The 22999-nt window shown below is 43.9% G+C and overlaps 1 protein-coding gene across 4 annotated transcripts in view; it reads left to right on the plus strand.

The window, feature by feature from the left end:
- GVQW3 (GVQW motif containing 3) overlaps positions 1-22377 on the plus strand; it is a 41927-nt gene extending 19550 nt beyond the window's left edge. For 2 of the 4 annotated variants that reach the window (XM_057299205.2, XM_008960259.4), the window contains exon 2: positions 2791-8663. In XM_057299205.2, the coding sequence (XP_057155188.1) occupies positions 2791-2889 (99 nt within the window). In that variant the 3' untranslated portion in view covers positions 2890-8663. Of the gene's footprint in view, positions 1-2790; positions 8664-9984 lie in introns of those variants that run through there. The other 2 variants (XR_004665172.3, XM_024930906.4) reach the window with 2 other exon arrangements.
- The last annotated feature ends 622 nt before the right edge of the window (positions 22378-22999 follow it).

Below are 22999 nucleotides of genomic sequence, written 5' to 3' on the forward strand. Positions count from 1 at the left end.
GCTAGCTCGAATATGTAGGTTAACTCATCGTTGAGTCTTTAATTTTAGTAACTATGTTATTTCTGGAAGTTCTATATGGTTCTTTTTCAAATTTCCCAACTCTTTCTCCTCCATACTATTCTGTTCCTTTATTATGGCTTCTATTTTTATATATATATATATATTTTTTCTCTTTTTTGAGACAGGGTTTCACTATGTTGCCCAAGCTGCTCTTGAACTCCTGGGCTCAAGCAATCTGCCCACCTCAGCCTCCCAAAGTGCTATAATTACAGGCATGAGCCACTGCGCCTGACCAGGCTTCTACACTTTCTTATCTCTCTATTTTAATCATCCTTACTTCATAGTCTCTTTCAGGTGGTTCCATTTTTACCCTTCATATCTCTAGTTTGTTTTGTTTGTTGACTCTCTATTTTGATCTTTTTTTTCCTCATGTGATTTGTTACTTTCTGAGAGTATTTTCCTCAGGATATTTTTTTTTTCTAATAAATTTGTCAAGCATCCCTATCGAGGTATTTTGATTTGCTTCAGCCTAAACCTAAGAGTTTTAATGGGTCTTGCTCCAGCCTAACCTGTGAATTTTAATGATCTGGACCAATTTTTGTGTTAATTTATCTTGCCGGGCATGGTGGCTCACGCCTGTAATCCCAGCACTTTGGGAGTCTGAGGTGGGCGGATCACCTGAGGTCAGGAGTTTGAGACCAGCCTGGCCAAATGGTGAAACCTCGTCTCTACTAAAAATATAAAAATTAGCCAGGCATGGTGGCGCATGCCTGTAATCCCAGCTGCTCATGAGGCTGAGGCAGGAGAACCACTTGAACCTGGGAGGTGGAGGTTGCAGTGAGCTGAGATTGCACCATTGCACTCCAGCCTGGGTGACAAGAGCGAAACTCTGTCTCAAAAAAAAAAAAAAAAAAAAGAAAGAAAGAAAAGAAAAGAAAGAATTTATCTCAATGGGTGCCTGCATCTAAAGGTAAAGTAAATTCAAACTCCCCATCTTGCATGTGGCAGAGACTGGGGTTTCTATTTCTTGTGAATGCTATTTATTACCCCACCCACAGCCTCTTCAAAGATCAATCTTTCTTGCAACTTCTCTAATGCCAGGGTACAGCTTTTCCAGTCTCCTTTTCATGGAAGAAGCCCAGCTTCCAATCTCAGGGCTTTATCTCAGTTCCAACTTGCTTACCTGGCAGAAACTTAAGCCCTATCTCCTACTCCTTAGTGTGCAGTGAAACCCTAGCCCACAGCCCTCAGGATCTATATCTAAGTCTGAGGTCCCTGTGTGTTGCCTAGGCACTGGCTGTACCCTGTCCTGCCTTTGAGCTCCCTTTTCATTTCTGATGTCTAGAAATTTCTCTTTATATTTTTCAAATTCAGCGATAAAAAATAACATTTTTAGGCTGGGCATGGTGGCTAATGCCTGTAATCCCAGCACTTTGGGAGGCTGAGGTGGGTGGATCACGTGTGGTTAGGAGTTTGAGACCAGCCTGGACAACATGGTGAAGCCCTGTCTCCACTAAAAATACAAAAATTAGCTGGGTGTGGTGGTGCATGCCTGTAATCCTAGCTACTCAGGAGGCTGAGCCAGGAGAATCATTTGAACCCAGGAGGCAGAGGTTGCAGTGAGTCCTGATTGTGCCCCTGCACTCCACCCTGGATGACAGAGTGAGACTCTGTCTCAAAAAAAAAAAAAAAAAAAGATTTGCATTATAATTCATCCAGCACCTCCATGTGTCTGTAGCAAGGAGTGTGATGTGAGACCCATCTTCATTAGTGTAGCTGATCATGTTTCTGGAAGTTGCCAGATGAGGAACAATAATTCTGTCAAGTAGACACTTATTTTTCTTTTTTTTTTTTTTTTTTTTTTTTTTTTTGAGACGGAGTCTCGCTCTGTCGCCCAGGCTGGAGTGCAGTGGTGCAATCACCCAGGCTCAACTGATCCTCCAGCCTCAGAACCTCCCCAGTAGTTGGGACTACAGGCACACACCACCACACCCGACTAATTTTTGTATTTTTTTGTAGAGATAGAATTTTGTCATGCTGCCTAGGCTGGAGGTAGACATTTATTAATTTGTTTGTTTATTTATTTATTTATTTTTGAGACAGAGTCTTACTCTGTCACCCAGGCTGGAGTGCAGTGGTGCAATCTCGGCTCATTGCAACCTCTACCTCCCGGGTTCAAGCGATTCTCCTGCCTCAGCCTCCTGAGTAGCTGGGATTACAGGTGCACGCCACCACACGCGGCTGATTTTTGTATTTTTAGTAGAGACAGGGTTTCACCATGTTGGACAAGCTGGTCTGGAACTCCTGACCTCATGATCCACCTGCCTCAGCCTCCCAAAGTGCTGGGATTACAGGCGTGAGCCACCACTCCCGGCCTTGGAGGTAGACATTATCTCCTGTATTAGTCAAGGTTCTCCAGAGAAACAGGACCAATAGGAGATATATGTAAATAGATTTATTCTTTCATATAATTTATTGTGATTATGGAGGCTGAGAAGTCCTAAGAACTGCCATTTGCAAGCTGGAGCCCAGGAAAGCCAATGGTGTCATTCTAGTCCAAGCCCGAAGATGAAGACCTGAGAACTAGAGTTTAGTGGGTTTTGTTGTTTGTTTGTTTAGAAACAGGATATTGTTCTGGCACCCACGCTGGAGTATAGTGGCACGATTTTAGCTCACTGCAGGCTTGCATTCCTGGGCTCAAGCAGTCCTCCCGCCTCAGCCTCCTGAGTAGGTGGAACTACAAGCATGTGCCACCATGCCCAAATAATTTTTTATTTTTATTTTTTGTAGAGACGGAACCTCACTATGTTGCCCAGGCTGGTCTCGAACTCCTTGTCTCAAGGGATCCTCCCACCTTGGCCTCCCAAAGCTCTGGGATTATCAGCATGAGCCACCATGCCAAGCCAAAACCAGGAGTTCAATGGTGTAAATTCCAGTCCGAGTCCACAGGCCGAAGAGCGAGGAGTGCTGATGTACAAGGGCAGGAGAAGATGGATGTCACAGCTCAAGAAGCGAGAACAAATTTGCCCTTCTATCTTTTTGTTCTATTCAGGTCCTCAATGAATTGGATGATGTCCATGCACATTAGGGAGGGGTGCCTCTTCATTACTCGGTCTACCAATTCAAATGCTAATCTCTTCTGGAAACATCCCCACAGACACACCCAGAAATAATGTTTTCCCATCTATCTCAGTACCCCATGATCCAGTCAAGTGAACATATAAAATTGGCTGTCACATCTCCATTTTGTTTATTTATTTACTTATTTATTTTAGACTAGTTAAGTTCAGTAGTGAGAAAGAGGGAAGGAATAGAACGAGGAGTTCAATCTGTGACTGACTGTGAACAATTGATTGAGATAACTCACTACCTTTGGACCAGCCATCTCCATTTTATAAATAAGAAAACTGAAGCTCAGAAAGGTTGTCTAAACTGCCAAAGCCATAGAACTTTCAGTGCGGAAATAGGTTTTGTGTTCAATCTGCTTCTCTATAAAATCCCATACAGGACATCCAGGCTTCTAAAAGGTGGCTCAGTATCTCTGCCTTCTCTCCATTGTTAGCCTTGATGGACAATTTTTGCTGGAGCAAATATTCTGAAAAAGATTCCTCCTGTTTCCTATGGGAGTAGACGGCAAGCAGGTGAAGCCGGGCTCTCTTGAGCCTGGGACCCCCCCGTAGGAGCATTTGGCTGGAAAGATGTGGAAGTCAATAAGCATTTCCTCCACCACCCAGAAGCATCTCCAAGCTCAGGCAGGAGGTGGGCAGTGAAGGGGAATACCAAGCGTCCTGCACATCAGGTAGAAGGAGGAAGCCCAGGCCATGGCAGGACTTACCTGTTGAGTCCTGCTGGGTTTGGGCAATGTCTCAGCAGAGACTGGCATACTCTCAGGCTTTTCACTTCCTTCCTTAGACTGGGGGCGCCTCTTGCCCTGTGCATCTTGCACAAAGCCTGGTCCTGAGTAGGTGCCCTGCAAAGGTGCAGGGGATCAATGGGGGTGACTGAGTCTAACTGAAGAAAAAGAAGGCATTTCAAGTCTCTATAGGTTGGGGACTTTAATGAGTGTAAATAGCTACCCTTTATTGAGCATTGTTTATGTGTGGACACTTTTTATGCATGTATATTGGAATATTTTTAGCTGTAAGTAATGATAACTAACAGTGACTTAAATAGGTAGTTATTTTCTGGCATAATAAGAATTCCAAAGGTGCTCCTTTGGTCTTTCCATCTTGGTTACAAGATGGCTGTGACACCCTGCCCTCACCTCCAAGTTCAAGGCAGGCAGGGTTTGGGAGGTGCGGACAGTTCAGACTCAGCAGTCCTGTTTCATCAGGAAAGCAAAAGCTCTCCCAGTAACTCCCAGCAGAGTTCTACTAAATCTCATTGGCCCAAGGGAGCTGCAGTGGTAGGTAACAAGGAGCAAATGGCTTTTGGGTAGCCAGTCAACAGGGTCTGCCATGTGCATAGAAAGCACAGTATGTATTTGGCATGGAGTCGGTACTCAATAAGCATTAGCTATTTGGCGTGCCTGTGTGTGTTTGTGTGTCTGCGTGTGGTTATATGTATATTCTCCATTTTCCCGAACAGTCCTTGGAAGTAGCATCCTCCTTTACTAATGGGACCTAACACACAGCTGGCAAAAGGCACAGGTAGAGCCACACATCAGACTCATTTCTTTCTGACTGAAGTCTGAGGGCTCTTTCCATTGCCATGCTATGTTCCGCCCTCCCCTTCAACTGCCCCTCTAAAGTCTTGTCTTGGAGTCACATCAGGTCCAAGTGGGCTTGATGAAGAAAGAAGAGGGAAGGAGATCAGATCAGTACTGTTGTCCAGGCTGGAGCACAGTTGATTGTAGCTCACTGCAGCCTCCAACTCCATGGCTCAAGTGATCCTCCTGCCTCAGCCTTCCAAGTAGCTAGGACAACAGGTGCGTGCTACCATGCATGGCTAATTAATTAAAAGAATTTTTTTTTGGTAGAGACAGGGTCTCACTATGTTGCCCAGGCTGGTCTTGAACTCCTGGGCTCCAGTGATCCTCCCCCTTCAGCCTCCCAAAGTGCTAGAATTACAGGCATTAGCCACCATGCCTGGCCTGGAGATCAGTTCTTTTTTACTTTTTTTTGAGACAGGCTCTCCCTATGTCACCGAGGCTACAGTGCAGTGGTTCAATCGCAGCTCACTGTAGCCTCTATCTCCTGGGCTCAAGTGATCCTCCCACCTCAGCCTCCTGAGTAGCTGGGACTACAGGCATGTATCACCATGCCCAGCTAATTTTTGCATTTTTTGTAGAGTCAGGGTTTCACCCTGTTGCCCACTCTGGTCTCAAACTCCTGGGCTCAAGCAATCCGCCCACCTAGGCCTCCCCAAATGCCGGGACTATAGGTGTGAGCCACTGCACCTGGCCTGGAGCTCAGTTCTGAAATAAGTTGACACCTGTCCCTGGGGCTATCCACAGAGTAACGATGAAGTCATGAGAGGAGGTTCAATAACTGTGTGCTAGAGTCATACCTCCGCCTGAGTGCAGCCACTTTGGAATGGTCAGGCTAGAAGGTTCAGCCTTTATTCTGATGATGCCACTACTGCCCAGAACTCCTCTGGGACTCTTTACAAGTTGCAAAATACCTCAATCTCATTACTGTAATATTGCACCTCATTTCTGACCCCAAACCCAGCTGCAGCTTCTCATCTCATGAATTTCAAGTGACTTTTGACTATTGCCAAAAATCAAAAATCATTCCCTGAAAACAGAATATATTGCAGTTTAGATGCAAAAGAATGTGTTGTCTGCTTTGCAGCCAATTTTCAAATAAAAAAGAAATGTTTAAAGCAGTGGAAGCACTGTTTAAATAAATATGCCGGGCCAGGCGTGGTGGCTCACGCCTGTAATCCCAGCACTTTAGGAGGCCAGGGCGGGTGGATCACGAAGTCAGGAGATCGAGACCAACCTGGCTAACACAGTGAAACCCCGTCTCTACCAAAAATACAAAAAATTAGCTGGGCGTGGTGGCGGGCGCCTGTAGTCCCAGCTATTTGGGAGGCTGAGGCAGGAGAATGGCGAGAACCTGGGAGGCGGAGCTTGCAGTGAGCCAAGGTCACACCACTGCACTCCAGCCTGGGCTACAGAGTGAGACTCTGTCTCAAAAAATAAATAAAATAAAATAAATAAATAAATAAATAAATAAATATGCCCTCTCAGGTTGACATCTTGGAAGAGGATAACTCTAAGTTTGGTTGTATAATTTCTGCTGTGTTTAAGAAAAATTACTTAACTTGTGAGACATTGTGAAAAGGATGCTGGACTTGGTAAAGATACAAATGGGCTTATAATGTTGGTCAGGTGAGACATGTTGCATTGGTGAAATTATAAATTGATATTGTTTTCTCAGAGCAATTTCACAATGAGCATCACGAAGCTTTAAAGAGTTTAAACCACGCCGGTTGCAGTGGTTCACGCCTGTAATCCCAATACTTTGGGAGGCCGAGGTGGGCAGATCACAAGTCAGGAGCTCGAGACCAGCCTGGTCAACATGGTGAAACCCTGTCTCTACTAAAAATACAAAAATTAGCTGGGTGTGGTGGTGCACGCCTGTAATCCCAGCTACTTGGGAGGCTGAGGCAGGAGCATCGCTTGAACCCGGGAGGTGGAGGTTGCAGTGAGCTGAGATCGCACCACTGCACTCCAGCCTGGGTGGCAGAGCAAGACTCCCTCTCAAAAAAAAAAAAAAAAAAAAGAATTTAAGCCAGTTGACCTAGGAATCTTCTAGGACGATTTCTTAGGAATCTTTCTTAGGAAAACAGTCAGAGATGCAGACAAAGATTTATGTAACAGCTATTCATTGCAGACTTATTTGTAAAAATAGTAAAAAGAAGGAAATAACCCAAATGTCCCACAATGGAGAAATTGTTAAGAAAATTACAGCATACTCATTAAGTGAAATAATGCAGGTATTTAAGATGATGTTTTTAAAGAACTGTCAATGATGTTTGAAGATGTTCACAATAAGATAGGTGATAAAACAGACTATAAAACCACATGCATTATATAGTCCCATTTTTACTTTCTGTATGCTAAAAAAAACCCCTCAAGATAGATCAAAAACATTACCAGTGGTTTGATCTGGGTGATGAAATTATAAGTGATTTTAAACTTGCTTCATTATGCTTTTACATATATAATTTTTTATTATAACTATAAATATTACTTTTGTAGTTAGAAAATATGTATAATGAACATTAAAATTACTTGTTAAGAAAGAAAGAAATGTGTTTTACTGGGAGAAAAGAGATCTGCCCCCAGGGTTCTGATGGTTTAGTGGAGGAAATGAGACACGTACACAGATACGTTTATTACAAGGCAGTAAGGGCTATCATGGAGGTTTTATCAAGTGTGGAGGAAAGGATTAGCTCTGCCTGGGAGAGGTGAAGGTTAGTGAAAAGAGGTAACATTTGTTCGGGCCTTGAAGGATGAATAGGGGTCCTCTAGGGCTTTGTAAACTGTGAAGCACTATCTAAGTGTAAGTTAGTCTTTGACTTTTATGATTACTGTCAAGGCTTACCTCATATAAAGCTCTCTTTCTTGTCTCTTTCCCATGCTCCCTGAAGCCCAGGATCCCTGGGACAGGAAGCAGCAGCAGTTAAACAGTCACACATCAGTGCTCCAGCAAGTGAACTGAGGTGCATCCAACTAAGGAGCAGATCCAGGACCAGAGGAAATAAAATTATCTGGGAGCAGGGCCAGGAAGGTGCTGGTGGGTAAACAGTTCCCCCTTATTTGCCACCCTGTGGTAAGGCTGGCTTTGCTTGAGGCCTCCACCCTGAGATTTGGGGCCATCTCCATCTGGGGGATGGTAAAACCTGCGAACGAGCATCACACAGCAGTCTATGATTTACATTGGCAGGAAATGGTGTGTCAGATGTCCTTACAGCCTCCAGACAGGGTGGAGTGGAAAGGAGGGGTGTGAGTGAGGGGATCAGGAAGGGTGACAAGAGATGATTTGTACGGGAGAAATTCTTAGAAGCTCAAGATTGGAAGGGACTTAAAAGTTCTGTGATTTAATCCTCCCAATCCCCTTCCTAGCATCTCTATCACATTGTCATTCTTCCCGGGTGCAGCTCAGAGGCCATCTCTTCTATTACCTTCCACTTCAGTTCCTCTGGCCTATGCTTCAGGCATTTCCCATTATTTAATTTTACGAAAGAAAATTCAGTGTCCGCTGCATGCCAGGCACTGTGCTTAGAATAGGTCCTCAATTGCAGTATGCCCTCCTGTGCCTCCTGTTGTTTATTTATTTATTTATGCAACGAATGTACACCAAATGCCTATTATATGCCAGGTAATGTTCTAGATGTTGTAACAGAGTGGAGGAAAATACAGCCAGGATCTCAGGCTCTCATGGACCTGTCATTCTAGTAGGAGAGATATAAAATAAACAAATGAAAAAATAAAATATTGGGTTATAAATGTCAAGAAGGAGCCAGCTTTGGAAAATTTAGGGGAAGAACTTTCTATACAAAGAGAACAGCTAGTTCCAAGATCCTATGGGGGTAACTCCTGTTTGCTCTAGGAACAAAAGGAAGGAAACTGTGGCCTTGTGCATGGAAAATGCTTTCTTCTTTATCTGTAAATGAAAATATTCTTATGTGTCAGGATGTAGTTCAAGCATTGCCTCTTTAGGAAAATCTATCCTGATTTCTCAGGTAGAAGTGACCACTATCTCCTTTCCTCCTCACCGCCCCTGAGTAGACTTCTGTGAGCACACCTGTGACACTTTGCCATTCTTACCACATTAAATCATTGTGACTCCCTAGTGGACCTCAGTCTCATTCAAGGGCAGGACTGAGCTTCCTAACTAAATCCCTAATGTTCAGGATAGAACCTGGCACAGAGTCTGTGATCAGTAATGGTTTGTTCCTGGAATACTGAACTGTCACCCAGCACCCTATCAGAGCCTCACTAGTGATGCTTATTTGGAATTGAAAACAATTTATTGATCAGTGCCAGGCCCTGTGCTGGGTACTTTCCACCCTGCTCATTCTTATAAGTCTCACAGTCAACATGTCCAGTAAGTATCACTATTTTATTCTATAATTAAAACTCAGGCCAGACTCAGTGGCTCATGCCTGTAATTCCAGCACTTTGGGAGGCTGAGGCAGGAGGATCACTTGAACCCAGGAGTTCAAGACCAGCCTGGGCAACAGAGTAAGACCCCATCTCTACAAAAACATAAGAAAAACTGGGTATGGTAGTGCACACCTGTAGCCCTAGCTAGTTGGGAGGCTGAGATGGGAGGATCACTTGAGCCCAGGAAATGGAGGCTGCAGTAAGCTGTGATTACACCACTGCACTCCAGCCTCCCAAAGACGGAGAAACTTAGAGAATTAAAGTGATTATCTGAGGTGGCTCAGTAAGAAGAAACAGAACTAAGATTTGAACCCAAGTCCTCTTGATGTCAAATCCCAATGGTTCCTCTTCTATGTGATGTGACTCATGATGCATTAGTTCATCTGTCCTCTCTTTTCTCCTATATAATCTTTTCCTGGGAAAAGGGTCTGTTTTGTTTTGTTTTTTACTTCATTCTACTCTATTCCTTATGACACCAGAACAGTGCTTTGTATTTAGTACACAGTCAATACATATGTCTTAAATCTCCAAGAGGTAGAAAAGAAAGAATGAATGTGTGAATGAATGCTTCACCCAAAGTGAATCAGTCTCTGATAACAGTTCATAGGATGGTGATGGGCTGGAGAGAGGCGTTTCTGAGGGGAGGCGCCTTCCCAAATACCTCCAGGTGTCAATTCCAGGAGGGCCTGGAGAGAGCTGAGGATGCTGTCTCTGTGCTAAAGCACTTGTTTCTTAGAAATCACACCTTTTGCTCAGCTGCACATCTCGGCAGGCAGGCAGGGCAGAGGGGAACATGCATGGCTTCCAATGAGTTGGGAAAATGAGGTTAGGTTTCAATTCAGATACTTATTTGTGTTTTCTAGGTCTGCATGGTCGATGAATTTTCAACGAGCAGTGATTCTGTTCCTCATCTTTCATTGCTTTATGGGACTTCAGGGAATGAAAGCATAACATCCTGCTTTCCCATAAGTTCTCTGGCTGCTACACTGGCACCAATTAAAGACATGTCTATGCAATTAATCAAAACCAATTTGGAAGCACTCTGGCGCTGCTCCTCTGATGTACTGCCTGCTCCACATACAGTAGTTCCTCAGCTGCGGTGATGGAGCCAGGCACATAGGAGCTTTTGATGAACTGGCTGTACTGGCCCCAAGTGTTAACTATGTCATCTGACATGACTAATGAGGCTCCGGACTTGATCCGCGTGAGCGGAGCAGCCCTGCTGTCTGGAGGAGGCTCAGTTTCCACAGCCAGCCTGAGAAGAGGCTGCAACGTGCAGGGTACACACTGCATCATGTCAGCTGGAGTCCTGGAGGCCTCTAGCGTTGGAGCTGGGAGTCATCCATGGAGAGGGTGATGGAAACTGTGGGCCAGGCTCTGTGTTGGGCGCCAGTGTGAATGTGACCCAATTTAAACTTCTAGCTCAGCCTCCTCATTTTAGACCTGAAAATCAAGACCCAGCAAAAGCGTGAGGCTTGCCAAAGACCTGAACTTTGGAGAGAGAAATGATGGAGAAAGCATGGTCTCTGCCCTAGATGAGAGGTAAATATGTATGAGGGTAACAACTGGGGCCTGGTGCAAGTATACTTCATCAAGGGTTAACCATAGGCTTCCTTTCTTCCTTCTGCAAACCTTTATCAAGGGGAAGGGTTGCTTGTGCCCTTGTCACCTCAGCAATTCCAAGAGCATGGAATTTGGAGTCAACAGATCTGTGTTTGAGTCCCAGCCCTACTTTGAGTTGATGTAATCTTGCAAATCACTTCATTTTTCTGAGCCTTGGTTTCCTCAGCTGTAACACTGGAATAGGCCATATACTGCCCAGCCAGCCTACTTCCATGAGCCCTTCTGTGACTCAACTGAGTTAATGGGTGTGAAAGTGTAAGTAAGAGCCTCTGCACGTGTTAGTTATTATTCCAGCTTTCATCCCCCTAAGGAGCACTGGCTGAAATCTCTGGAATATGGATCCACAGATAGCTTTAACTCTCTTCCTCTTCCTGCCTCTTTCAAATGGACCTAAAAACCAATTGGTCATCTGCCTAAAATCTCAACAGCTTTCCCAGAGAGCCCATGCATAGAAAGAGGAAGAACTCAACCGTTGTAAATTAATGTCATTCCATACATTGATTGAGCACTTACCACATGCCAGACATTGTGTGAGGGATCGGAGTTGGATAAGACATGTTTCTTGGCCACCTTGAGAAGCTCACCATTTAGTAGGAGAAACAGAGCTGGGCCTAAATAACTATAATGTACTGCAGACAAATGCAATTGCCATAGTAAAGATACAAATCAAGTGTTTTGGGAGCCAGAGGATGGAGTGATTCATTCCCCAAAAGGAGACTGGAAAAAGGTTCATCAACGAAGTGGTACTGAAGGATGGGCAGGGCTTAGCTCTGTCAGGAAGAACGAGGCAGGGCATTCCAGACAGAGAGACCAGCATAGGCAAATATATGAAATCTGGAAAGGAATGGTGATCTAAAGGATAGAATAAAATCAAGTAAGGTATTGGGAGTGAGCATGAATCAAAGAAAAATCACTGCACCCCAACTCTGAAACTCAGGCATAAATGTTGCTGTTTCACTGTTCTCTTTGCTGGCTGAGGTCACCTTGGCCTGTCTCCCTCAGTCAGAGAAAATCCCACACTGGCCCTTCCTCCAGCAAAGCCAAACCCAAGCCCCAGCCAGCAGAAGCAAAAACAAATGAACAGGGATCAACAATACCATTAGATGCAAAAATTCTTGAGCTGGGAAGGCCAGGTCACAGCCATACCTCCCCAGCCAGGGTAAGAGCTTGATCACATGTGGCAATGACACCAACCCTGTAGCGCGATGGCAAGGAACTTAACTTAAGCCTCTTGGCATGGGTCACAGGCTACATTTTTCTCCTTCCCCACTTCATCCAAAAGAAGCTAGCTTCTTCTTTATGAGTGCTGCTGTCAGAATGGCTTTGGAAAGCCTAGAGCTGCAGCTGGACTCAAGGCATGGCCATGGGCCACCCCAGGGACTTGTATTTTCTCAGTCTTTCTATCTTTCATTGTGAATTTTTTTTATTGTGCAAATAATACAGTGTTAAGAACGGAAACTTCAAGAAGAGAAAGAGGAAAGAGAGCATCCACTCACATGTCATCTGTTTCCATTTCTCCTTGCCCTTTCCTGCTGTTGTCCATGAGCATAATTTTTTGGCCGCTTTTATTACTGATACAACTACGTATTCTGTTTTTATTGCTTAGCCTTGTATCATACAAGGCTACTTATTGCCAGCCTCTCGTGTCCACACTGGCTTGGCATTGTTCTCCCAAGACTGAAGAAATATGCCAGGGGTCATGTAAAGGGACTTTCCGCAGATAACATGATCGCCATTGACAACTGGCATCATGTGGCAGAGGAAAAGCATCGACTGCTCTGCCCTCATGTTGACTTGGGTTGGAATCTCAGCTCCTCTACTTCGAAGCTAGATGGCCCTGGGCAGATCATTCCATCTCTTTGAGCCACAGGTCCTCATCTATAAGATGGGGATGGCATTAGTACCATCTTATGATACTAATGGGATCACAGTGAGAATTAAGTGAGATACCAAAAGGGGAATGCTCAATAAAGAGCAGCTCTCCTTCCCAACCCTTGAGGGGCTGACCTAGAAACCACTCTGCTTTTTCCTCTCTTGCCCACATTTGGCCACCTCCCCTCCCCTGGACCCAGCAGGCCCCCTGGGTGAGCCCACCTAAATTATGACAGGCATACCAGTCTGCATATTTATTATTCACTGGGTGAATTTGCTATCTTTTACTTAAGTATTTTCCTCTGAGGAAACTTTTGTTTTTGTCCAATTTTTCACTATTTCCAATAATGATGCAAAAAAAAAAAAAAATACCAGTGTGTGCTGCTCACCCTATGCTTTAAAAATTGTATTTTCTCAGAAACAATCCCCAGGAGTAGGATCACTGAGATAGAGGATAGAAACATTTTCAAGGTTTCTGATGTGTATTTCCAAATTGCTTTTCGGATTTGCACCTGTTATGCTGCCACCAATTTGAGGGAGGGAACCACTTGGGCTACATTGGAGGCTGCTGGGCCCTGGTCACAAACTTCTGTCTCTGCTTTATTTCTACCATTGTCTTCTCTTAACATGGCTCCTGAACTTCTCACTCTATGGGACAATTCATTGTTTGTCCCCAAAATGATGCTCCCATACTTTTGTGCCTTTGTACTTCCTATTAGTCTTCACCACCCTTGCCCGAGAATATTCTTCCTTTAAGATACCCTCTCACCTTAGAGCTCAACCTTTGTGGAACTGGGAACTTCTATACTCTCTTCAAGACCCAGTTCAAACACCCCTCTCTCTGTGAACCAGTTCCAATCCCCCCAAGCAGAGTTCGTCACTTTTGTTATAAGTGGTACCTGGAGGAACCCTTGGCATCCAAGTGTTCACCAAGAGTCAGCCATCCCCTAACCTCAGCTACAGGCCCCAGCTTTCGTGATTCTCTCTTCTCTTCTCCTCTCTCACTCTTTGCACCAGGCAATCTCACCAGGTTTTCCCAACTCATGTCCTAAATATTCTTAGATCCACTTATCTTTGCCTCATGGTCATTGCCAGAGCTATCACCTCTCATCAGGATTCCTGCAATGGTCCCCACAAAAAAAAAAAGAGTAATATGTACATGGTTCAAAAGCCAAAATAGTCTCCAAGGCTTATTATAAGAAACAGTAGATTCCTGCCCTAATCCCGCCTACCCCAAGCCTTACTCCTCAGAGACAACTAGCCACTTTCAGCTATTTCTTTTGGTATTTACTTCCATTTGCCAAATAAGATACCTATACTGCAGTTTCTTGATTTTAAGTTCAGGGATTATCTTTTTAAATTTTTTTTTAATTTTGTTTATTAGTTTTATTACAGACCTAGTCCTTTTTTTTTTCTTTTAAGGGTATTCCTGAAACACCAAGTTTCAGACATTATCTACTGACTTTGAACAATGGAATATTTCTCTAATAGCGCTTCTCTCCTCCGTTCTCTAATATAATTGTATCTACAATTATTTAACAATTTTTGGTTAATCATTTTGCAGTATTTACACATTATGACCAGAGAAGCCATTAAAAAATATTTATCTTCTGAGATATCAACATCTTTTCTGGGGCTGCTATCTCTCCTGGTGAGGTTTGAGCCTCCTGGGGGCAGGTGGAGCACTCAGGGACAGGGGCTGATATGCGGGAGATGGGGCTGGCTGGCTATTGGCTGGCAGCCAGGTGGCACCAGTCTCAGGATGGTTCTCATGCAGGGCTCCCTGGGCCAGGTAGCTATAGCAAGCAAGGTTCAGGTCAGCCTTTTGGGGGAGCCAAAGGCAGTGCCCAGGAGGGACTGGAGGCTGCTGACTGGCACAGAAACTGAGTGATCTGAACAAATGCTGGCTTGTTGAACAGGGTTCGGGGCCCCTGGCTATATGTCAGGTACTGTCTTTTTAGTAGCTGGATCTGATGGATAGCCATAGTTAAGCCATCACAGTGCCTGGCATATAGCTGGATCTGACAGATTTGGTCATCATACTGTTCTTTCAAAGAGTTTGAGAGAAGACTTAGTGATAGAGATACAGAAACTAAGCGAAAGAAAACAAAAAGGCAATTATTAACATAGGAGAACCTGAAATCTTAACAAGAATGGAAATATACTCACAGACCCCTACATGGCTTAACTATGAATAACATTTACATAGTCATAACCCCGGCCAACAGGACTGCATTAGGTACGTTCGACTGTATTGGTTATTAAAGTGTTGAAATATTTCTATACTGGCTAGTAAATAGTAGCCACCCTCAAGCTCCCTGGGTACCCTGTTGCCACTGTACTAGCCATCCCACCCACCCCCTCTCCCTGCCTCTTAGAATTCCCTGGAACTTCCCAGGATCCATCAGATTCAGCTACTAAAAAGACAGTACCTGGCATATAGCCAGGGGCCCCAGAACCCTGTTCAAGATATATAATTAATACTATATAACTTTGTTTAATTTTAATACTTAAATGTTAATAGCCACATGTGGTTAATGGCTACTGTGTTGGACAGCACAGATCTAGAATGATGTGTTTTCCTGACAGGACACTGCTGATATAATACTTGACATGAAAGCGGTCATGGGAAACTGACCCTCCATGATACGAATCTGGGATTGTAATATGACCTGAGTGGGCCTGAATTCAACGATGACTTCATTGCCAGTGGAAAATGGGATACTGTGTCAGGGAAGAGTTCCAACCTCATGGAAGATGGCAAGGAGTAACAGGACTCCAAATTGACTTGCCACAACTCTATGGGTGCTGAAAGTAGGCAAGACCCAGTGGATCAGAAAAAGACAGCATAGCAAACAAAAGGGCCAAGAGCATGGTAGAGCAAGTTTCCTTGCCCTCAAATCCCACGAGTCAATACAATGGCCCAGATGGCAGCTATGCGTGCCTTGGGCCTGTGATGTCACCAAGGAACCCTGGGCTAAGGGCAGAACCTTTTATAGCAAGCAGTTAACAAGCCAGTCCCCTTCCCCTGGAGAGTGAATTGCTGGACGTTGTGGTCACCTTGACCTACCCCTACCTACCTAACTGCTTTTGTGACTAATTATATAAACGATTCAGGGTCAGAAAATGGTTAGTCCTTGCAGTTTGGGACAAACAAGAATATACAAAGACATTTGGAGGTCGGCGAACTGCATCTCCCAAAACTGTCCACCGTAGTCCATGGCATGCAATAGCAAAAGTTACTTAAACTAGCATCTTGTGAATAACTGGGATGAAATGCCTTCAAAGGCAAGTCTTTGGAAGACCAAATGGCTGCTGAAATGCGCTACTAAGGCGAGAGTTGTGACCAAGGATTTTAAGATGGATTAGTTGCTTCTGACGGTGCTGAAGTTCTTATTTAAAAAAAAAATTCAAGCTCAGGATTCTAAACTCTCAGTTAGGCATGTTCAGAAAACCAAAGAGCTTCCATTGTAGCTTTAAAATATATATGTATTTATAACTAGTATACAAAACTATATTTATATATTAATGTTAATTATATTAATATATAACCTATTATAGCTATGGGACTAAGATAATTGAAAGTCAGACCCAAATTTTAATCCTGTGGGTGCAGAATTACAATGTTCGTAGAAATCACAGGTGCCCCAGGTTTCTTACAGGAAAGTCAGAGCGTTAAATGGGAAGAAATGGGATCCTGAAATATGGAATGGAAACATTTGGTTCACCTTGGAGAAATATGAGAATCTGGAATGCCTAAATCCTCCTGCACTCCAGAAAAAATAAAAAAAGAAATTTAAGGGCCTCTTTTCTATCTAATTTATTGGAGAAGAATGGGAATGTGATCTTTTTTAAAAAATCAATCTCTGCCTATCAAAGTGCGTGTGCATGTATGTGTGTGCATGTTGTGAGAAAGAAACAAAAATCTAGGATGCACATGTGCATAAATGCACACGCATCCCCCTAAGACCATTGGGAAACTCTACGTTTGAAGACAGAATGTAAAAATTTAAAGCTCTTTCCAAGTCAAATGAATTTAGGTGTCCTGCTTCCTCCAAATCACTTTGGCTTTATGTCCCGCCCTGTGTGCTATTATACTGGAGGCAGGGAAGATCCATGAGGAAAAACAAACTTCTCAATAATAAATCTATCAGCTTTGGATGTATTCACAGCCTCTTGCCAAGTCTCATTTCAATCCTCCTCTTGGGGTCCCACATTTCCCTCTTCCATTTGTTCCACACTTATTATTTGTTTATTGAAATGCTCCACTTGCTAGGATAGGCTCCCAAGGAAGGAAATCATCTTGCTATTTGTTGTAGTTGAGATTCCACGGATGAGAGGTGCATGATTCCATGGTGCTACTGGGGCTCCAGGCAACACCCATAGAACTTCACTGGAACTGGAGCTCCCCTTCACTGACAACACTTCTTTGCAGTGATGACATTTCAACACTCTATATTTTTCTGAGGATAAAGCAATTAGTAAGTCCAGGGACCTTCCTCTTAATTTGTGGTCTCACAACTTAGTGGTTAAGAAAGACAAGTAAAAGTTCCCATCCTGGGACAGCAATGCAATTATAGCAATACATGCAAGGTATCCCAGTTAAAATGGCTTTTATAGGCCAGGTGTGGTGTCTCCTGCCTATAGTCCGAGAACTCTGGGAAGCCAAGGCAGGTGGATCACTTGAGCTCAGAAGTTTGAGACCAGCATGGGCAACATTGTGAAACTCCGTCTCTACAAAATACACACAAAAACTTATCAGGGCATGGTGGCAGATGCCTATAGTCCCAGCTACTCAGGACTCTGAGATAGGAGGATTGCTTGAGCCTGGGAAGTCGAGGCTTCAGTGAACCATGATTGTGCCACTGCACTCTAGCATGGGCGACAGAGTGAGATTCTTGTCTCAAAAAAAAAAAAAAAAAAAAAGGTCTTTATCAAAAAGACAGAGAATAATGGATGTTGGAAAGAATGTGGACAAAGGGTAACCCTTATACACTGTTGGTGAAAATATAAATTAGTACAGCCACTATGGAAAACTTTATGGAGCTTCCTCAAAAAACTAAAAATAGAACCACCATATGCTCCAGCAATTCCAGGACTGGGTATTTATCCAAAAGAAAAGAAACCAATATATCAAAGAGGTACCTGCATTCCTATGTTTATTGCAACACTATTCACAGTAGTCAAAATACAGAATCTATTTAAGTGTCCATTAACAGATGAATGGATGAAGAATGTGTGGTACGTATACACAATGGAATATTATTCAGCCGTACAAAAGAATCAAATCCTGTCATTTGCAGCAAAATGTAAGGAACTGGAGGTCATTATGTTAAGTGAAATAAGCCAAGCACAGAAAGACAAATATCATATGTGGGAGCTTAAAAACTGGATCTCATGAAGATAGAGAGCAGATTGGTGGTTACCAGAGGACAGGAAGAGTAGGAGGGAAGGGAGATAAAGAGAGCTTGATTAATGGGTACAAATACGCAGTTTGATGGAAGAAATAAAACCTAGTGTTAGATAAATATGTAATACATTACAATAATGTATTATATATTTCAAAACAGAAGAAAATAATTTGAATATTTGTAGCATAAAGAAAAGACAAATATTTAATGTGACAGATATCCCAATTATACTGATTCAATCTTTACAAATTATATGAATGTATTAAATTATCACATGTACCCCCAAAATATATACATCTATTATGTATCAATAAAAAAATTTAAAAACAATACTGATAAACTGTTAAAAGAACAAAAGAAGTAAGTCCAAGGTGCTTTAGGATCATTTGAGCTGTGGGCAGGAGGTGGAGAAAGAGGAAATGCTTTCCTGAACCCCATCCTGATTGGTGAGGATGAAATGGGGTTGGCATTGATTCTGGAAGGGAAAGTAACCTATAAAGGCTTGGAGGGGAAGATATTGTGGTCTGTTCAGGAACATCAGGTCATTCCAAGTGACCAGAGGACTGAGTTTGAGGGAAAGGTAGCAAAACATGAGGCTGAGCCTCATTTTACAGGTCTGGCAGATGATATTCAAAGAGAGGTAAAGCGGCGGGGTATGACGGCTCACCCCTGTAATCCTAGCACTTTAGGAGGCCGAGGTGGGAGAATCACTTGGGGTCAGGAATACAAGAGAAGCCTGGCCAACATGGCGAAACCCAGTCTCTACTAAAAATACAAAAATTAGCCGGGCATTGTGGTGCATGCTTGTAATCCCAGCTACCCGGGAAGCCGAGGTGGGAGAATCGCTTGAACCTGGGAGGTGGAGGTTGCAGTGCACCGAGATTGGGCCACTGCACTCCAGCCTGGGCAACAGAGCAAGACTCTGTCAAACAAACAAACAAACAAACAGAGGTTAAGTCCTTTGCCTAAGGTCACACTGCTCATAAGTGGCAGAGCTGGGATGGGAATCAGGGTCTGACACAGCTATAGCCCAGGGTGCTGTGGAGAATCAAGCTCCCATCCTGAGTTGAGGACTCAAAGCCCAAGAAGAGGGATCTTGGATTGATTGATGTTGGTGTTGGGCCATCAAATACAGTAGGAGAGGCAGGATTGCCTTTAGTGCCCTCTAGGGGCAAGGGCAGGGGACCACCTAGCAGAAATCATTTTCTTACGGGATCTCCTTACATGAAGGGAGAACTATTGGGCATGGGCAACTGGATTAAGGTCTGGCAAATTAACACACAGAATCACAATTATAGAAAATTGAGTATGAACAGTTTCTAGTTCTCATGCTTTTGAGCTTTTCAGGCTCGTGCCAACTCCAGGAATCTTTGCTGGAGATGTCGGCCTGCTGCCCAAGTACTCTAGCAGTAATTACATACAACTATAAGTAGCTATCGTTTACTAAGCTCCAACGACTTTACACATGTCATCTTGTTTAACTTTATAACTATCCAACAAAGCTGATAATCCTACTCCTATTTTCAGATTAGGAAATTGGGGATCTATGAGATTTGTGACTTGAATAAGTTCATACAGCTAGTAAGAGTTAATAACAAGAGTTAAATGCTTAAATGCTTACCATGTGCCAGATTCCATGCTGTAACAGACTGTGTTGCTTGCCTACCCAGTAGCCATCCTGCCCCTTCGCTGCTAACAGAATTCTAATTTTACCCAGCAATCCATCCAGCAGGAAAAGAGGCTCTATCTCCAGTATAACTGGCCAAGCCAATCATAGTGATCCCATTCCCCCTTTGTCAGCAATTGGATTAAAGGCAGGCTTATTACCCAGCTCTGGCCAAAGATGTGGGGGAGAGTATCAGTGAGATGTTTCTGGGAAAGGTTTTCTTATTTTTAGAAAGACACAAAAGAAAGAGATGACGCTTTTCTGCTTTGTATATTGTAGTATCTGGATATAATGTTGGGAACTGTGGCACCCATCTTATGACCATGAGGGAAGCCAGCCTAGGAAAGTCTATATACCAAGGTTGGAAAAGCATTAAGATGAAAAGAAGAGTTTTTGATGAATTAACCAATCCTGAAACTTCCTTACTTCTAGACTTCCTGTTATATGAGATGATACATTTTCCTTGTGTATTCTGCCATGTTTCAGCCATTTCGAGTTTTGGTTTCGAGTTTTGGAGCTAAAGACATCGTAGCTGACACACATGTATTTTCTCATTTAATTTTCACCAAAAATCCATGAGGATAGTGTTATTATCCCTATTTTACATATTAGAAAATGAAGGCTCAGAGAAGGTGGGTAATTTTCCCAAAGTCATAGAGATAAGAAATGGCATAATAGCACTTGAACCTGGTTCTGCTTAATTCCAGAGTTCTTAACCACATCATACTAAGCAAAACAATGAAAATTAAACCTGTTCTGGCTGGCTCCAAAGGCCATGCTCTTTCCTTCATGTTTTATTGCCTCCTAATTTATGGGATGAAATTCCAAGAAACTTGAATCTATGATGTATGGTACTTAAAATATGATGTCTCCTCCCGTCCCTTCACTCCCCATGGGGATGAGGTAGGCTAGCTACACAATGCAGGGGAGGATGATTGCAAAGGACGCCTGAGTTGGCTTGGTCTTGGTTCCCTGTTACCAGTGGACTGGGCCTTTCTTACTACTGTGGCTTGAGAACATCTGGCAAAAAGGATAGCCTGGGCTAGGCACGGTGGCTTATGCCTGTAATCCCAGCACTTCGGGAGGCCAAGGTGGGTGGATCACTTGAGGCCAGGAGTTCAAGACCAGCCTGGTAAACATGGCGAAACTCTGTCTCTACTAAAAATACAAAAGTTAGCCAGGCATGGTGGCGGGCACCTGTAATCCCAGCTACTTGGAAGGCTGAGGCAGGAGGATCGCTTGAATCCAGGAGGCAGAGGTTGCAGTGAACCGAGATGGTGCCATTGCACTCCAGCCTGGGTGACAGAGCCAGTCTTTGTCTCAAAAAAAAAAAAAAAAAAAAAAAAGGGACAGCCTGGCCCCCAGTGAGACACAATTAGACTAACTCTGATGCCTTTGTGTGTGAACTTTCTGTCTTGCCCAGGTATTTAGTCTCACCTGGATGGGTCTTATCTGCTCTAGGGGGAAATTACTTGGCATCCTTCCTTGGCAGGGATGTCAGGAAGAGCTGCCTATCATCAAATGCAAGACTGGACAAAATGACAGTTAAGAGCCATTCCTTTGTGAAGAGTTGAGGATTACATGAGAGGTACCAGGAAGGCAGATTTTTTTTTTAATCCACCAAAAAATATGGCAGGAAGAATGAACACAATTCAAGGAAATATTTCTGAGCATCTTGCATTCACCAGGCCCTGTCCAAGCATGGTGACACAGGCAAATACATAACCCCTTTTGTCTAAGCTCAGCCTTGCAAAAAGGCTAAGGTGTGTGGCCATAATTAAAAAAAGAAATAGACTATACCCAGGGTTAAACAAGGAGAACAATGTATGGCAGGTACCTCAAGCAAGAGTGACATGTGACTAGAACCATTAGGAGTTTTGAGAGGTGGCTCGAGATGAAGTTTGTAGAATGGATAGGCTTTGGACAGCTGGAAATGGGCATGAAGGAAGAAAGGAACCAAGGCAAGAAACCTTCTTGCTTGCGGAGAAGGCCAAATGAAATTTTGGCTGGAGCATTTTGTTGTTGTTGTTGTTGTTTGTTTAGACGGAGCCTCACTCTGTTGCCCAGGTTGGAATGCAGTGGCGCAATCTCGGCTCACTGCAACTTCCGCCTCTTGGGTTCAAGTGATTCTCCTGCCTCAGCCTCCCGAGTAGCTGGGATTACAGGCCCGCGCCACCACACCCAGCTGATTTTTGTATTTTTAGTAGAGATGGGGTTTCACCATGTTGACCAGGCTGGTCTTGAACTCCTGACCTCAGGTGGTCCACCTGCCTCGACCTCCCAAAATACTGGGATTACAGGCATGAGCCACCGTGCCTGGCAGCATTTGTTATTTATAGTGGGAGATAAGCCTAGAAAATAGCATTTTGGGGTCAGCCTGGGACAGGTCCAACATGCCAGGGCAGATAATTTGGTTTGAATTTGGTAGGAAATGAGGAGCTGCCCAAGGCTTTTGATCAGAAGCATGACATATTTAGCATTATGTTCTAATGTATAGTAATTCCACGGGTACAAGCAGAATTGAGGTGGGAAAAGATGGAGGAGCAGAGAGATCAATTTGAAGACTTAGGGGATCCCTTCTCCCTGACCATGTAGTGAAAGCACTGTTTCTAAGACCAGCAGCGCCCAAGTGTCTGGCTTACTGCAGAAAGCCAACTTCAGTGGCTTGGGAGGAAGCTCACACCTCACTCAGGGTTCCCACCTAGCTGGGAGCTCACACATGTCATAATGTACACAGCAGAGGCACTGACAGAACCAGAGGACTGGGATCAGTTACATGGGGAGAGGAGCTGAGCTGCAGAGAATCATCAATGAAGACAGGAGGCCCCCACAGAGCCCAAGGCAGCCTCCTTTCACCAGCTACATGGAGCTCAGAAGCAGCAGTTCGAGACTCTGAGAGGGCAGGAGGGTTCAGATTAGTGGAAGTGCGGTGCAGTCCCAGGATGTGAGGGTGGGGCAGAGGGAAGCAGGGGCGAGTCTGAAGGACCCAGCAACCCTCTTACTGAGAAGCTGGGCCAGTTCTGCATGATTACAGGGAGTGGCTCTGGCCTTTAGGCTCTAGATCCTGGAGTTGGAGGTTATGCTGCATTTCCTCTCTGCTGTCACTGGCTGCATTAGCTGCCTGTGGCCCCCAACAAGCTCTTTTTTGTGCCCTCCCAATTTCTTTCTACTTGATTCATCACTTATTTGAGGCTCTGAGAATCAGTGTTTGCCTCTGACAATCTCTGGCCAGAGACGTACATGTCTCTTACACCTTCTTTAAGACTAGAACACCCAGCACATTCCTGCTTGACAGTCTGTGAGCAT

Source organism: Pan paniscus, chromosome 9 (assembly GCF_029289425.2).
Source record: "Pan paniscus chromosome 9, NHGRI_mPanPan1-v2.0_pri, whole genome shotgun sequence".
Taxonomy (NCBI): Eukaryota; Metazoa; Chordata; class Mammalia; order Primates; family Hominidae; genus Pan; species Pan paniscus.